Genomic DNA, 16,101 nt, shown 5'->3' with positions numbered 1-16,101 from the left:
GAGAGGAGAGGGAGAGAGGAGGAAGAAAGAGAGAGGGAGGGAGAAAGAGAGGAGGGAGGGGAGGGGAAAGAAGGGGGAGAGGGAGAGAGAGCGGGGGAGGGTGGAGAGTGGGGTGGGTGGAGCTGGAGAGCAGGGTGGGTGGGGGGGGGGGAGCCGGGGGAGGGAGAGAGGAGAAGGAGGGAGAGGAGAGAGAGGGAGGAGGGGAGAGAAGAGGAGGGGGGGGGGTGGAGTGGAGGGAGAGAGAGAGAGAGAGAGAAAGGAGGAGGAAAAGAGGAGGGAGAAGGGGGGAGGGACGCTGAAAGAGATGTTGGAGAGAGGGAAAGAGAGAGGGGGGTGAGGGAGAGAGCCGGGGAGAGAGAGAGAGAGAGAGAGAGAGAGGGGGTGGGGAGAGAGAGAGAGGGGGGGGGTGGGGGAGAGAGAGAGAGGGGGGGGTGGGGGAGGAGAGAGAGAGAGAGGGGGGGGGTGGGGGGAGGAGAGAGAGAGGGGGTGGGGAGAGAGAGAGAGGGGGGTGGGAGGAGAGAGAGAGAGAGAGAGAGAGGGAGGAGAGAGAGAGAGAAGGGGTGGGGAGGGAGGGAGAGAGAGACAGAGAGGGGGGAGAGAAGGGGTGGGGTGGGGAGGGAGGGAGAGACAGAGAGAGGGGAGAGAGAGCGTGAGGGGGGGAATGAGAGGGGGAAAGAGAGAGCGTGAGGGGGGAATGAGAGGGGTGGGGGAGGGAGGGAGAGAGGGGGGTGGGGAGAGAGAGAGAGAGGAGGGGGTGGGGAGAGAGAGAGAGGGGGCGGGAGAAGAGAGAGGAGGGGGTGGGGAGAGAGAGAGAGAGAGAGAGGAGGGGGTGGGGAGGAGAGAGAGAGGGGGTGGGGGAGAGAGAGAGAGAGGGTGGGAAGAGAGAGAGGGGGGGGTGGGGGAGAGAGAGAGGGGGGGGGTGGGGGAGAGAGAGGGGGGGTGGGGAGAGAGATGAGGGGGTGCGGGGAGAGAGAGAGAGGAAGGGGTGGGGAGAGAAAGGGGGTTGGGGGGAGAGAGAGAGAGTGAGGGGTGGTGAGGGGAGAGAGAGTGAGTGAGGGGGGGAGAGAGAGTGAGACATAGACATAGAAAATAGGTGCAGGAGTAGGCCATTCGGCCCTTCGAGCCTGCACCGCCATTCAATGAGTTCATGGCTGAACATGCAACTTCAGTATCCCATTCTTGCTTTCTCGCCATACCCCTTGATTCCCCTAGTAGTAAGGACTACATCTAACTCCTTTTTGAATATATTTAGTGAATTGGGGGTGAAAGAGCCTGAGAGGGGCGAGATAGAAGCGTGTGAGGGGGGGAGAGAGAGCGTGAGAGGGGGGGGAAGAGAGAGAGTGAGGGGGGAGAGAGCGTGGGGGGAGAGGGGGGTTGGGGAGAGAGGGGGGTGGGGGAAGAGGGGGGAAAGAGAGAGGGAGGGAAAGAAGAGTGGGAGAGTGGGGGGGAGAGGGAGAGTGAGAGAGGGACAGAGGGAGGGAGGAGGGAGGGAGCGAGGAGGAAGAGAGAGAGAAAGGTGAGAGGGAGAGAGAGGGGAGGGTGAGAGAGAAGGAGAGGACGGAGAGAGAGCGATGGAGAGGGAGAGGAGGGAGAAAGAGAAGGAGGGAGTGGGAGAGAGAGAGGGGGGAGGGAGAGAGGGGGGGTGGGGGAGAGAGGGGGGTGGGGGAGAGAGAGGAGGAGGTGGGGAGAGAGAGAGAGGAAGGGGTGGAGAGAGAGAGAGAGAGAGTGAGGGTGGTGAGGGGAGAGAGAGTGAGTGGTGGTGAGGGGAGAGAGAGTGAGTGAGGGGGGGAGAGAGAGTGAGACATAGACATAGAAAATAGGTGCAGGAGTAGGCCATTCGGCCCTTCGAGCCTGCACCGCCATTCAATGAGTTCATGGCTGAACATGCAACTTCAGTACCCCATTCCTGCTTTCTCGCCATATCCCTTGATCCCCCTAGTAGTAAGGACTACATCTAACTCCTTTTTGAATATATTTAGTGAATTGGGGGGAAAGAGCCTGAGAGGGGCGAGATAGAAGCGTGTGAGGGGGGGAGAGAGAGTGAGGGGGGAGAGAGGGTGGGGGGAGAGGGGGGTTGGGGAGAGAGGGGGGTGGGAAAGAGAGAGGGAGGGAAAGGAGAGTGGGGGGAGAGGGAGAGAGAGCGGGACAGAGGGAGGGAGAGAGAGGGACAGAGGGAGGGAGGAGGGAGGGAGCGAGAAAGGTGAGAGGAAGAAAGAGGGGAGGGTGAGAGAGAAGGAGAGGACGGAGAGAGAGCGATGGAGAGGGAGAGGAGGGAGAAAGAGAAGGAGGGAGGGGGAGAGAGAGAGGGGGGAGGGAGGGAGAGAGGTGTGGAAGAGGGTGAGAGAGAGAGGGAGGGATAGATAGAGGGAGAGCAGAGGAGGGAGGGATAGATAGAGGGAGAGCGGGGGAGAGAGAGAGTAAGACAGGGAGGGAGAGAGAGGAGGGAGAGAAAGGTGAGAGAAAGAAAGGAGGGAGTGAGGTGAGAGAGGGAGGAGGGGTGAAGGCGAGGGGGAGGTTGGGAGAGAGAGTGGAGAGGGAGGGGAGAGAGAGGGAGGGGGGGGTGAGGAGAGAGGGAGGGGAGGAGAGGGGGGGTGAGGAGAGAGGGAGGGGAGGAGAGGGGGGTGAGGAGAGCGGGAGGGAGGAAACGGGGAGGAAGAGAGAGGGATGGAGAGAGGGGATGGGAGAGGAGGGAGACAAAGGTGAGGGAGAGAGGGGTGAGAGAGAGGAGGGAGTAGGACAGGGAGGGAGGGAGGGAGGGAGAGAGAGAGCGAGCAAGAAGGGAGAGGGAGAGAGGAGGAAGAAAGAGAGAGGGATGGAGAGGGAGAAAGAGAGGAGGGAGGGGAGGGGAAAGAAGGGGGAGAGGGAGAGAGCGCGGGGGAGGGTGGAGAGCGGGGTGGGGCTGGAGAGTGGGGGGGGGAGCCGGGGGAGGGAGTGAGGAGAAAGAGGGAGAGGAGAGAGAGAGAGGAGGGGAGAAAGGTGTGGGAGAGGAGGGAGAGAGAAAGAGAGAGGGGAGGAAAGGAGGGAGGCAGAGAGGAGAGGGATGCTAAAAGAGAGATGGGAGAGAGAGAGAGAGAGAGAGATGGAAAGAGGGAGGGTGAGAACGGGGGGGTGGTGGGAGGGAGAGAGCGGGAGGGAGGGAGGGAGAGCGGCGAAGGGAGGGAGGGAGTGCGAGAATGGGGGGGTGGGAGGGAGAGGGAAAGGAGAGGAAGGTGAGGGGGAGGGAGCGAGAGAACGGAGGAGAGAGAGAGAGAGAGGAGGGTGTGAGGGAGAGAGGAGAGGAGAGGAGAGGTGAGAGAGAGAGGGGAGTGATGGGGGTAGAGAGGGGAGGGGGAGAGAGCGAGGAAGAGAGTGGAGAGAGGTGAGAGGAGGGAGAGAGCAAGGAGGGAGACGAGAGAGAGGGAAGGGAGGGACGGGGAGAGCGGGGACAAAGGGGTAGAAAGGAGGGAGAGGGGAGGGAGGTGTTTCGTCTTTAATACTCTAATGAATGACTCCACGAGGTCTAGTATTGTACTTGAGCTGTTGTGACATTAGTCCCATTTATTGTAACTCCAGAGTGAGGCACAAGCATGATAGGCAGCCTTTTATACTGGGCCTTGCACACCGCAGGTGACCCTCAGGTCTCCCACTGCAGTGCCCTCTGGTGGCACACCTTATGTGACTATAGAGTTAGTATACATGGTCTACATACATGACATCACTTCCCCCCAAGTCTTTAATGCAAATTGACTCTTACATTGTCGGTGATCTGGGCTTTGCTCTTCCTGGTTGACCATTGGAGGGTCACTTCTAGCTTGGGTGGGTTGATAGTGAGATTTGTTGCCAGTGGAGATTCCAATAGTTTCTGGTTGTGAGTCCATGACTACTCCATTCTCCCCCCCACACAGAGATCATGTTAATGGCCCGTTACATGCAAGTTGCAGTCAAGTTCATCACATGGGCTTTACATTTACATCTTGGTACATTTGTTGGGTGCATTATAGTTGCATTTCTTTTTGTGTGGTACATTTACATAATCAGTACAGGTACACAAGGACAGTCTAGTTCCAGCACGGCCGGATGAGATCCGGGTCGTCTGGTGGCAGTGCAGCACCCCATGCTAGTGGGTCTGTGGGCGAGGTGAGCTCATTTTGCTCGAGTTGCCGGAGCTCAGGGCTCTTGCTGTTACTCCTAATGTCGGGCAGGCCCAAAGACAGCTGATGTGTCTGTGACCTCATTGTCCTTTTTGTTTGCACAGTGTCGCTGCTGCTCCCTGGGAAGCGGTCTGAGTAAGTGAACGTTTTGTCTAAGCGACGGTGGGCTGCCTCGTCTTGTCTAGCAGTTCGCAGGGGACTGCTGACTCGCTTTCCTTGAGGGCACCGTTGTGAGCACTCTCTAGTTTGGGATCCTGGCTGGTCCAGGTCCCATTCAGAGGAGCCGTTGTGGGTGACCCTTCGCTCTTGGGCATTGCCGTGGTAGCGAGTTGGTTTGTGGGCTGCACCTTTTCCACCCGGGTGGTGGGCGACGATAGCCGACTGTGAGCATAGGCGCAGTTTACTGTTTCTGGCCCGTGGCGGTTCATGCCATCGGGTGCCTGCAATGTTAAACCGAGCTGAGGCAGGGCATCGCTACCGGTGCCTCTGCTCTCCGGGGATCGTTTACTCTGCGGCTTGTCTACTTCTGTCAGCTGTGGGGACACTATGATACATCGTTCTGGTCCCAGGGTAGCCCACTTGACTTGTATACGACCGTTAAGTTTTCACCCACTACATTGGCTGATTGCAATTTGCACCCGACATCGTTCAACAACATTTTGCTCGTTACAGCTGGACTTTTACATTGGCTACCAATTTCAAGCAGTTCATTCAAAAATGGCGGGATTGTGGTCTCTTTTAAAATGGCCTTACTACTTTTACCCCAATCGTCTTCCTTGCCTGGAACCACGTGTTGTTGCTCCATTAGCGCTGCACCTCGTGGTTTGGACGGCATCTTTTCTCTGTCCATGATGTCGACTGCCGTGATCTTCTTTCCCTGGGATTCTGCCACTGAAGCTGGGAAGGCACCCTCAGTGCGTTCGGGTCGTCTCGGCCGGATCATCGCCGTGCAGTCGTGATGAGTGGTTTGTGCCGCGGGGGCTGCGCGGATCTGCTCTCCGGTGCCTGGTCCAACCAAAGGTGGGGGCTTGCTCTGCCTCTGAGCACGGGGGACGTTGATCGCTGGAGGGATGAAGTCTTCCCAGTTCCAATGAATCTTCCCCATCCATCTTCTTCCAAGTAGCGTTGGACATTCGCTGGAGGTGGCCCATTGTGCTGCAGCCTTTGCACACATAGTCTCTGAACCGACACTGATGAGCCCTGTGATTGCCTCTGCAATGCCAGCATGGTGCTACTCGACTTACGTTTGCACCCCTCGGCGGAATCTGAGTTAAAGGACTCTGGGGGGCCTGTACGCTCTGCCCTGGGCAGATTCACGTTCAACAGTTCTGCCTGTGAAAGGCACCATTCTATTTACAGTACTTGCCGGGTTTGAGTCCTGAGAGTGAGCCATCATCTGCTTGGAGCTGCAGCTTGAGGTCATGAACGCCTGGCTGATGCTGATAGCCTTCTGCAGAGTGATGGTGGTTTCGGTAGACAGTAGCCTGTGAAGAAGGGCCTCATGACCGATGCCAATTACGAAGATGTCCCACAACGTATCGGCAAAGTATAGAAACATAGAAAATAGGTGTAGGAGTAGACCATTCGGCCCTTCGAGCCTGCACCACCATTCAATAAGATCATGGCTGATCATTCCTTCAATACCCCTTTCCTGCTTTCTCTCCATACCCCTTGATCCCTTTCGCCGTAAGGGCCATATCCAACTCCCTCTTGAATATATCCAATGAACTGGCATCAACAACTCTCTGCGGTAGGGAATTCCACAGGTTAACAACTCTGTTTCTCCTCATCTCAGTCCTAAATGGCCTACCCCTTATCCTTAGACTGTGACCCCTGGTTCTGGACTTCCCCAACATCGGAAACATTCTTCCTGCATTTAACCTGTCCAGTCCCGTCAGAATTTTATGTTTCTGTGAGATCCCCTCTCATCCTTCAAAACTCCAGTCGATCCAGTCTCTCCTCATATGTCAGTCCATCCAACCCGGGAATCAGTCTGGTGAACCTTCGCTGCACTCCCTCAATAGCAAGAAAATCCTTCCTCAGATTAGGAGACCAAAACTGAACCCAATATTCCAGGTGAGGCCTCACCAAGGCCCTGTACAACTGCAGTAAGACCTCCCTGCTCCTATACTCAAATCCCCTAGCTATGAAGGCCAACATACCATTTGCCTTTTTCACCGCCTGCTGTACCTGCATGCCATCTTTCAATGACTGATGTATCATGACACCCAGGTCTCATTGCACCTCCCCTTTTCTTAATTTGCCGCCATTCCGATAATATTCTGCCTTCGTGTTTTTGCCCCCAAAGTGGATAACCTCACATTTATCCACATTATACTGCATTTGCCCATTCACCTAACCTGTCCAAGTCACTCTGCAGTCTCTTAGTGTCCTACTCACAGCTCACACTGCCACCCAGCTTAGTGTCATCTGCAAACATGGAGATATTATACTCAATTCCTTCATCCAAATCATTAATGTATATTGTAAATAGCTGGGGTCCCAGCACTGAGCTCTGCAGCACTTCACTAGTCACTGCCTGCCATTCTGAAAAGGACCCGTTTATCCCGACTCTCTGCTTCCTGTCTGCCAACCAGTTCTCTATCCACATCAGTACATTACCCCCAATACCATGTGCTTTAATTTTGCACACCAATCTCTTGTGTGGAACCTTGTCAAAAGTCTTTTGAAAGTCCAAATACACCACGTCCACTGGTCCTCCCTTGTCCAATCTACTAGTTACTGTATTGTATGGGGTTAATCACATACTGTTAATTATGATATTACTCATTCACAGTGTCCATGCCTCATGGATTGTTGTTCACTATGGGACATGGTTACTATAGGGGTCCGGCAAAAATATCCCTCTGCCGTTGATTGCGAAGGAGAAGTAAAACCTTGGAATACTATGGCGGAGGATGTGATACAGTTGTGCAACATGGCAACACGGAGGAATATATCACCAACAATATGGGGGGCCAGATCAGGAGCTCTTTACGGCAGGAATGCGGAGCAGGCTGATGAAGAGTGGCCCTCCTATGATGACAGGTGCGCTACTCGCATTATTGGGACCAGCCCAAAGGCAGCGGGTGGGGCACACTTACCTATTGTTAGGACAGTTAGAGGATGTAGAAGATCCCGTCGACTAGGGGTGTGGCCGGGATCCGGGAGCACTCCCCGTTAGAACCACTTCAACCCAAGCTCCCGAGGACCTGAGGCCACACATTCCGATTACGACACATTGGCGGGGGGCGGTGTGGGGGGAGGGGGTGGGGGGAACATACAAAGAGATGTTGCTTTACTAGACACAGGGGCAGAAGTTACTATTATGGAAATCCTAGGAAACACACAGACCCGTATGATGATTAATGGGTTCGGAGGGGCAGAAACGCCCGCTGTCCGAACAACCATCAGAATAGCGTTGGGAAATGGGCTTCCGCATTGGGTAACGGTCTTAATATCGACAGTAAAGGAACATATTATTGGGATGGACCTTTTAAAGGGAACCACACACAACACCTCGTTCGGGCGATTCTCATTCGGGATATGGGCAATCACTGTGATTGCAGGGGAAGCAAAGTGGGAACCAGTGGTAATACCACGGCCATCGCGTATCGTGACTATAAAACAGTACCGAATACCTGGGGGACACAAAGAAATACGGGAAACCATACAAGGGCTCTTGGAGGCGGGTATCATTAGACATGCGGTGTCCCCCTACAATAGCCCTGTTTGGCCTGTGCAGAAACCCGACAAAAGTTGGAGGATGACTGTGGACTACCGACAACTGAACAAATTTGCCCCTCCCCTGGCAACCACTGTCCCAGATGTAGTAACTATAACAGAGCAGCTGTCTGAAGAAGGTGCGGAGTGGTATGCAGTAATCGACCTGGCCAATGCCTTTTTCTCCATTCCAATAGTGGAAGAATCCCAGGACCAGTTTGCATCCGCAAGCTGCAGGGTTAATAGAACGTATGAATGGACTACTTAAGCAACAGATTCAAATATTAACTCCCACTAACACATTGCAAGGGTGGTTAAAGGTCTTACCACAAGCAGTGCACAATCTGAATCACCGACCATTGCGGGGGAGAGCTCCCGTAAGCCACATGTTAGGCAAAGTTAGTGTCCCTACTATTGAAAAAGAAAATCAGACTCAGGACACAGTTTGTGAAGGAGGAAAAGTGTGGGTGCAGTACCCCCAGGAACCTTTACAAGCAGGGGAAATATTAGTGAAAGGAGAAGGAAACACTTATTGGGTGCTCCTGACGGATCAAGATATTCCTCTCTGTGTTGACAAGGGTAAATTGACTAAACGATACTGAAATTAACATACTTATGCTTCCTCCCACAGGAATTCTGCCCAAAATGGCGACTTACCAACTCGTGCTGGCAAGTCTCTGTGTCTCGTTATCTGTGACTGTACTACTTCCATCCTCAAACACAGCATGGGATGGCCGTATAGGGTGGCGGTTAGCTAACACTGATCGTACGCAAGACAATCAAGGGTGGATTGTATTGGTGGGACATCTTTTACGGATAGTCCCCAAAAACATCCACTGCTTTGAAGCTGTTAATACATCCTATCGTTGTTTTACTCGTCGCGTTATTACTGATATTACTGCTTGTATGTATTCTTTAGTGTAGATTGCGGGCGTTGCTTGTGCATACTCAATGTGTAACTGATGCATTACGCCTTCAACTTGATTATATTACTTAGAATGTCTAAATATCAAGGGTGGATTGTATTGTATGGGGTTAATCACATACAGTTAATTATGATATTTAGTCATTCACAGTGTCCATGCCTCGTGGATTGTTGTTGCTATATAGAGAGAGAGAGAAAACGACCTCGGGACGCACACCAGCTTGTTATGAGACGGTCCGCGGCTCGAGATCTCATGCTTTGTGGACAAGCACCTGGGGCCTTACAGATTAGGAGTTGGCCATAAGCCACATACACCCATGTTTTGTTCAATAGTACGTTTATTTGATAGTATAAAGGTACAGCACTGTCCTGTAGCTCTTCGAACTTCACCTTGGACCGTGATTTGCGAGCGGTGCCGGGACCCCCAATGCTCCAGACCAGTCGTCGCTGCAGAGTTCCCGACGGGCTGAAGGCCATGAGCGTTGTTGCATCTTATCGTACTTCTCTTTTCTTTGTAAACTATTATTAATGTTTCTTTTCTCTCAGTAAACGGTATCTTATTCTTTACTTCATTTGTCTTGTCTCTTATTTAACATTCATCCTGATCCCGAACCTGGGTCTATTATTATCGATCCGAAACAGTTACATCCTCAAAAAATTCCAGAAGATTTGTCAAGCATGATTGCCCTTTCATAAATCCATGCTGACTTGGACCGATCCTGTCACTGCTTTCCAAATGCGCTGCTATTTCATCTTTAATAATTGATTCCAACATTTTCCCCACTACTGATGTCAGGCTAACTGATCTATAATTACCCGTGTTCTCTCTCCCTCCTTTTTTAAAAAGTGGTGTTATATTAGCTACCCTCCAGTCCATAGGATCTAATCCAGAGTCGATAGACTGTTGGAAAATGATCACCAATGCATCCACTATTTCTAGGGCCACTTTCTTAAGTACTCTGGGATGCAGACTATCAGGCTCCGGGGATTTATCGGCCTTCAATTCCATCAATTTCCCTAACACAATTTCCCGCCTAATAAGGATATCCTTCAGTTCCTCCTTCTCACTAGACACTCGGTCCCCTAGTATTTCCGAAGGTTATTTGTGTCTTCCTTTGTGAAGACAGAACCAAAGTATTTGTTCAACTGGTCTGCCATTTCTTTGTTCCCTATTATAAATTCACCAGAATCCGACTGCAAGGGACCTACGTTCGTCTTCACTAATCTTTTTCTCTTCACATACCTATAGAAGCTTTTGCAGTCAGTTTTTATGTTCGTGGCAAGCTTCCTCTCATACTCTATTTTCCCCCTCCGAATTAAACCCTTTGTCCTCCTCTGCTGAATTCTAAATTTCTCCCAGTCCTTAGGTTTGCTGCTTTTTCTGGCCAATTTATATGCCTCTTCCTTGGATTTAACACTATCCTTAATTTCCCTTGTTAATTACAGTTGAGCCACCTTCCCCGTTTTATTTTTACTCCAGACAGGAATGTACAATTGTTGAAGTTCATCCATGTGATCTTTAAATGTTTGCCATTGCCTCTCCACCGTCAATCCTTTACATATCCTTTGCCAGTCTATTCTAGCCAATTCACGTCTCATACCATCGAAGTTACCTTTCCTCAAGTTCAGGACCCTCGTCTCTGAATTAACTGTGTCACTCTCCATCTTAATAAAGAATTCTACCATATTATGGTCACTCTTCCCCAAGGGGCCTCGCACAACAAGATTGCTAATTAGTCCTTTCTCATTGCACATCACCCAGTCTAGGATGGCCAGCCCTCGAGTTGGTTCCTCGACATATTGGTCGAGAAAGCCATCCCCAATACACTCCAGGAAATCCTCCTCCACCGTATTGCGACCAGTTTGGTTAGCCCAATCTATATGTAGATTAAAGTCGCCCATGATAACTGCTGTACCTTTATTGCACGCGTCCCTAATTTCTTGTTTGATGCTGTCCCCAACCTCACTACTACTGTTTTTTGCCCTTTGGTATTCCGCAGCTCCACCCATACCGATTCTACATCATCCAAGCTAATGTCCTTCCTTACTATTGCGTTAATTTCCTCATTTAACCAGCACCGCCACTCCACCTCCTTTTTTTTTCTGAATGTTGAATACCCCTGGTGTTGAGGTCCCAGCCTTGGTCACCCTGGAGCCATATCTCCGTGATGCCAATTATATCATATTCATTAATTGCTGCCTGTGCAATTAATTCCTCCACCTTATTACAAATACTCCTTGCATTGAGGCACAGAGCCTTCAGGCTTGTCTTTTTAACACACTTTGCCCTTTTAGAATTTTGCTGCAACGTGGCCCTTTTTGATTTTTGCCTTGGGTTTCTCTGCCCTCCACTTTTACTTTTCTTCTTTCTATCTTTTGCTTCTGCCCCCATTCTACTTCCCTCTGTCTCCCTGCATAGGTTCCCATCCCCCTGCCATATTAGTTTAACCCCTCCCCAACAGCACGAGCAAACACTCCCCCTCGGACAAAATCGATGCCTGGCCTTGAGGATGCTCTCCTTCGGTTTGAGTTGGTTCCGAATTAGCACTTTCAGCTCCCGTATTATGTTTTCTCTGGCGCAAGCAAGTCCTTGATGAGGCCGTAGATCGCAGGCCCACAACTGGTCAACAGGATAGCTCTGAGCTTATCTGGCAGCGTGGCCGGATCATCACCGACCAGGTCATTTGCTATGAAATATTGGTCGAGCTGCTCTGTAAAAGCTTCCCAATCTTCACCCTCTAAGAACTTTTCTAATGCACCAACGTTAGTCATTTTTGCATGAAAGTTTGTAATCTCGTCACTAGTTGTTATGTCTTTAATACTCTTATGAATGACTCCACGAGATCTAGTATTGTACTTGAGCTGTTGTGACCTTAGTCCCATTCATTGTAACTCCAGAGTGAGGCACAAGAATGGTGGGCAGCCTTTTATACTGGGCCCTGCACACTTATGCAGGTGACTCTCAGGTGGCACACCTTATGTGACTATACAGTTAGTGTACATGCTCTACATACATCACAGAAGGGATGGAGAGCGAGAGGAGGGAGGGATGGGGAGAGAGGAAAGGGGAGGGAGGGGGAGAGAGAGTGGAGGGAGAGAGGGGAGGGAGGGGGAGAGAGAGTGGAGGGAGCGAGGGGACGGTGAGAAAGGGGAGGGTGGGAGAGAGTGGAGGGAGGGGGAGAGATGAGAGAGGAGGAAGAGAGGAGGGAGGGAAGGGAGTGCAGCGAAGGTTCACCAGACTGATTCCCGGGATGGCGGGACTGACCTATCAAGAAAGACTGGATCAACTGGGCTTGTATTCACTGGAGTTCAGAAGAATGAGAGGGGACCTCATAGAAACGTTTAAAATTCTGACGGGGTTAGACAGGTTAGATGCAGGAAGAATGTTCCCAATGTTGGGGAAGTCCAGAACCAGGGGACACAGTCTAAGGATAAGGGGTAAGCCATTTAGGACCGAGATGAGGAGGAATTTCTTCACCCAGAGAGTGGTGAACCTGTGGAATTCTCTACCACAGAAAGTTGTTGAGGCCAATTCACTAAATATATTCAAAAAGGAGTTAGATGAAGTCCTTACTACTAGGGGAATCAAGGGGTATGGTGAGAAAGCAGGAATGGGATACTGAAGTTGCATGTTCAGCCATGAACTCATTGAATGGCAGTGCAGGCTAGAAGGGCCGAATGGCCTACTCCTGCACCTATTTTCTATGTGTCTATGTTTCTATGAAAGAGAGGGGAGGGAGAGGGAGAGAGAGAATGGAGGGAGAGAGGGGTTGGAGGGAAGGTGAGAGAGGGGTGGAAGGGAGGGGGAGGGCGAGATGGGAGGAAGGAAAGAGGGGAGAAGTAAAGAGAGGGGAGGGAGAAAGAAGGGAGAGAGAGAGGGGAGGAAGGATGATAGAGGGGAGGGAGATAGGTGAGGAAGGGAGCGGGAAGGGAGTGAGGGAGAGGGGAGAGAGGGAGAGAGTGAGAGGAGAGGGAGAGAGAGAACAAGGTGTGAGGAGGGAGCGAGAGGGGAGGGAGAGGGTGGGGAGGGAGAGAGCGAGGGGAGGAGGGAGAATGAGGGGAGGGAGGGCGAGAGAGTGGAGGGAGGGAAAGAGAGAGGAGGGGGAGTTGATGGATCGAGAGAGGTGAGGGAGGGAGGGGGAGGGAGAGAGAGGAATGGAGAGATCAGGGAGAGGAGGGAGGGAGAGAGAGTGGAGGGAGGGAGAGACAAGGGAGGAGGGATAGAAAGGGGAGGGAGATAGAGAGAGTGGTGGGAGGGAGAGAGAGGAGAAGGAGGGAGTTAGAGGGGGAGGGAGGGAGAGAGAGAGGGGGAGGGAAAGGGGAGAGGGGAGGGAGGAAGAGAGAGTGGAGGGAGGTGGAGGGAGAGAGGGGAGGTGAGGGGAGAGAGAGTGGAGGGAAGGGGAGGGAGGGGAGGAAGAGAGGGGGAGAGAGGAGAGGGAGGGAGGGGTAGAGAGGAGAGGGAGGGAGGGGGAGAGAGGGGAGGGGAGAAAGGGGAGGGAGGGGGAGGGAGGAGAGCGAGGGGGGGAGGGAGAGAGAGGGAGGGATATATGAGGGAGGCAGAGGGAGGAGGAGTAGAGAGAGGGAGGGTGAGAGGGATAGGGAGGGAGAGACGAGGGAGGCAGAGGGATGAGGGATACAGAGGGGAGGGACAGAGAGGGGAGGGAAGGAGAGCGAGTGAAAGGGGGCGGTTGCGAGAGAGAGGGGAGGGAGGGACGGAAGTGGGAGAGAGTGGGGAGGGAGAGTGGGAGAGGTGAGGAGAGAGAGAGTGTGGAGAGAGAAAGAGGAGGGAGAGAGAGAGAGAGAGGAGGATGATGGGATGGAGGGCAAGAGAGTGGAGGGAGGGAAAGAGAAGGGAGAGTTATTGAGCGGGGGGGTGGGAGTGAAAGAGAGGGGAGGGTGGGAGAGTGGATGGAGGGAGAGAGAGTGGAGGGAGGGAGAGAGAGGAGGGAGGCAGAGAGGAGGGAGAGTGAGGGGAGGGAGAGAAAGGGGAGGGGGAGGGAGGAGGGAGTGAGAGCGAGGGAAATGTGGCAGGGAGAGGGGAGGGAGGGAGGGGCAGAGGGAGAAAAAGGAGGGAGGGGAAAAGAGGATGGTGGGAGACAGAGGGGAGGGAGGGGGAGAGAGAAGGGAGGGAGGTGGAGAGAGAAGGGAGGGAGGGAGGGGGGACCGAGAAGGGAGGGAGGGGGAGAGCGAGAGGGGCTGGAGGGAGGGTGTCAGAAGGGAGGGAGAGGGAAGTGGGGTGAGAGAGAGTGGAAGGAGGGGGAGAGAGAGAGGGGAGGGAGGGGGAGAGAGAAGGGAGAGGGAGAGAGGAAGTAGGGAGGAGGGAGAGAGGGGGAGAGGTGAGGAAGGGAGATGGAGGAGAGAGAGATGAGGGAGGGAGAGGAGGGAGGGAGGGAGTGAGGTAGAGAGAGGAGAGGGAGGGAGGAGGCAGAGAGCGGGAGGAAGCAGAGAAAGGGTAAGGAGGGAGGGAGAGAGAGGGTGGGATGGGGAGAGAGTGGAGGGAGGGATAGAGAGTAGAGGGAGGCGGAGGGAGAGGGGAGGAGGGAGAGAGAGGAGGTAGAGGGGAGGCAGGGAGCGAGAGGGAGGGAGATGTGAGGGAGGGTAAGAGGAAGGAGGGTGAGATGAGGGAGGGGCATGAGAGAGAGGGAGGGGAGGGCGAGAGGGTGGATGGAGGGAGAGAGAGGGGGGAGGGAAGGAGAGGAGGGAAGGGAGACGGAGAGAGACGGGAGGAGGATGAGGGGAGGGAGGGAAAGAGAGTGGATGAAGGGAGCGAGAGGAGGGAGGTTGGGAGAGTGGAGGGAGGGAGAGAGTGGTAGGAAGGGAGTAGAGAGCAAGAGGGGAGTGAGAGATGAGGGAAGGATATATAGAGGAGGGAGAGAGAGGAAGGAAGCAGAGAGGAGGGAGGTAAGAGGGAGAGCATGGGGAGGGAGGGAGGAGGGTGAGAGTGGAGATGAGGGAGAAAGACCGGAGGGAGGGAAAGAGCAGGCTAGGGAGGGAGAAATGAGTGAGGCAGTGGAGGAGGGAGAGAAGAGTGGGAAGGAGAGAGGGTTGGGAGGGAGATACAGAGAGATAGGGGAAGGAGAGAGAGGAGGGAGGGAAGTGGCAGAGAGCGGGGAGGGAGGGAGTGAGCAGAGGGAGGGAAGTGGGAGATAGTGGGGAGGGAGGGAGAGAGAGGGGAGGGAGAGAGGGAGAGAGCAAAGAGAGGGAGAAAGCGAGGGGAGGGAGGGAAAGGGGAGCGAGGGTGAGGGAAAGAAGGATGAGAGGGAGAGAGGGTTGGGAGGGAGAGAGAGGGGTGGGAGGGGAAAGCGAGTGAGAGGGGGAGGGAGGGAGAGACAGAGAGAGAGAGAGGGGGGAGGGAGAGAGAGGTGGGAGGGAAGTGGGAGAGAGCTAGGAGGGAGTGAGAGAGACGGGATGGAGAGGAGAAAGAGGGAGAGAGAGGGGAGGGAGAGAGCGAAGGGAGGGAGGGAATGGGGAGCGAGGGAGCGGGAGAGAAGGGTGGGAGGGGGAGAGAGAGTGGGAGGGAGCTAGAGTGGACAGAGGTGGAGGGAGGGAGAGAGAGTGGAGGGAGGGAGAGGTGAGGGAGCGGGGAGGAGAGAGGGAATGGGAGGGAGGGAGGGAGTGACAGTGGAGTGAGAAAAAGTGGAGAGAGAGAGAGTGGAGGGATGGGGAGAGAGGGGAGGAAGGGAGAGAGAGCGGAGGGGGAGGGGGAGGGAGAGGGAGGGTGGGAGATATGAGGGAATGGAGGGAGGGAGGAGGGAGAGGGAGGGAGGTGAGGGAGAGAGAGCAGAGGGAGGGTATGAGGAGGGAGAGACGAGGGAGGCAGAGGGAGGAGGGATGGAGAGAGAGAGGGGAGGGAGGGAGAGTGAAGGGAGAGAGGGGGGGAGGGAGGGAAGAGAGGGGATGGAGGGAGAAAGAGAGAGGGGAGTGCGAGGAGGAGGGAGGGAAGTAGGAGAGAGCGAGGAGGGAGGGAGAGAGGGGAGGGAGGGAGAGGAGGGAAGGGGAGGGAGATAGATGGGAGGAGGCTGAGGGGAGGGAGGGAAGGAGAAGGGAGAGAGAGGAGGGAAGGAGAGAGAGTGGAGGGAGAGGGAGGAAGGCGGGAAGAGGGAGAGAGTGGGGAGGGAGGGAGGAAGGAGAGAGAAGGAGGAGGAGGGAGAGAAATGGAATGGGGAGAGGGGAGTGAGGGAAAGGAGAGAGGGGAGGGAGGAGGGAGAGCGAGAGGAGAGGAGGGAGAGGGAGGAGTGGATGGAGTGGAGAGAGAGGGGAGTGAGGGAGGGAGGTGAGGGAGACAGAGAGCGGAGGGAGGTAAAGAGGAGGGAGTGGAAGGAC

At 53.9% G+C, this 16,101-nt stretch overlaps 1 protein-coding gene across 1 annotated transcript in view; it reads right to left on the bottom strand.

Moving 5' to 3' along the window:
• Positions 1-5,073, bottom strand: part of upb1 (ureidopropionase, beta) — a 157,754-nt gene extending 152,681 nt beyond the window's left edge. The window contains exons 1-2 of the mRNA XM_070888307.1: positions 4,893-5,073; positions 4,428-4,689 (exon numbers count right to left, since the gene is read on the bottom strand). Coding sequence (XP_070744408.1) covers positions 4,428-4,689; positions 4,893-5,073 — 443 coding nt within the window. The remainder of the gene's footprint in view (positions 1-4,427; positions 4,690-4,892) is intronic.
• Between the last annotated feature and the right edge of the window lie 11,028 nt (positions 5,074-16,101).

Source organism: Pristiophorus japonicus, chromosome 8 (genome assembly GCF_044704955.1).
Source record: "Pristiophorus japonicus isolate sPriJap1 chromosome 8, sPriJap1.hap1, whole genome shotgun sequence".
Lineage (NCBI taxonomy): Eukaryota > Metazoa > Chordata > Chondrichthyes > Pristiophoridae > Pristiophorus > Pristiophorus japonicus.
Note: the sequence above shows the minus strand (reverse complement) of the source record. Positions and strands in the feature narration are given on the sequence as shown.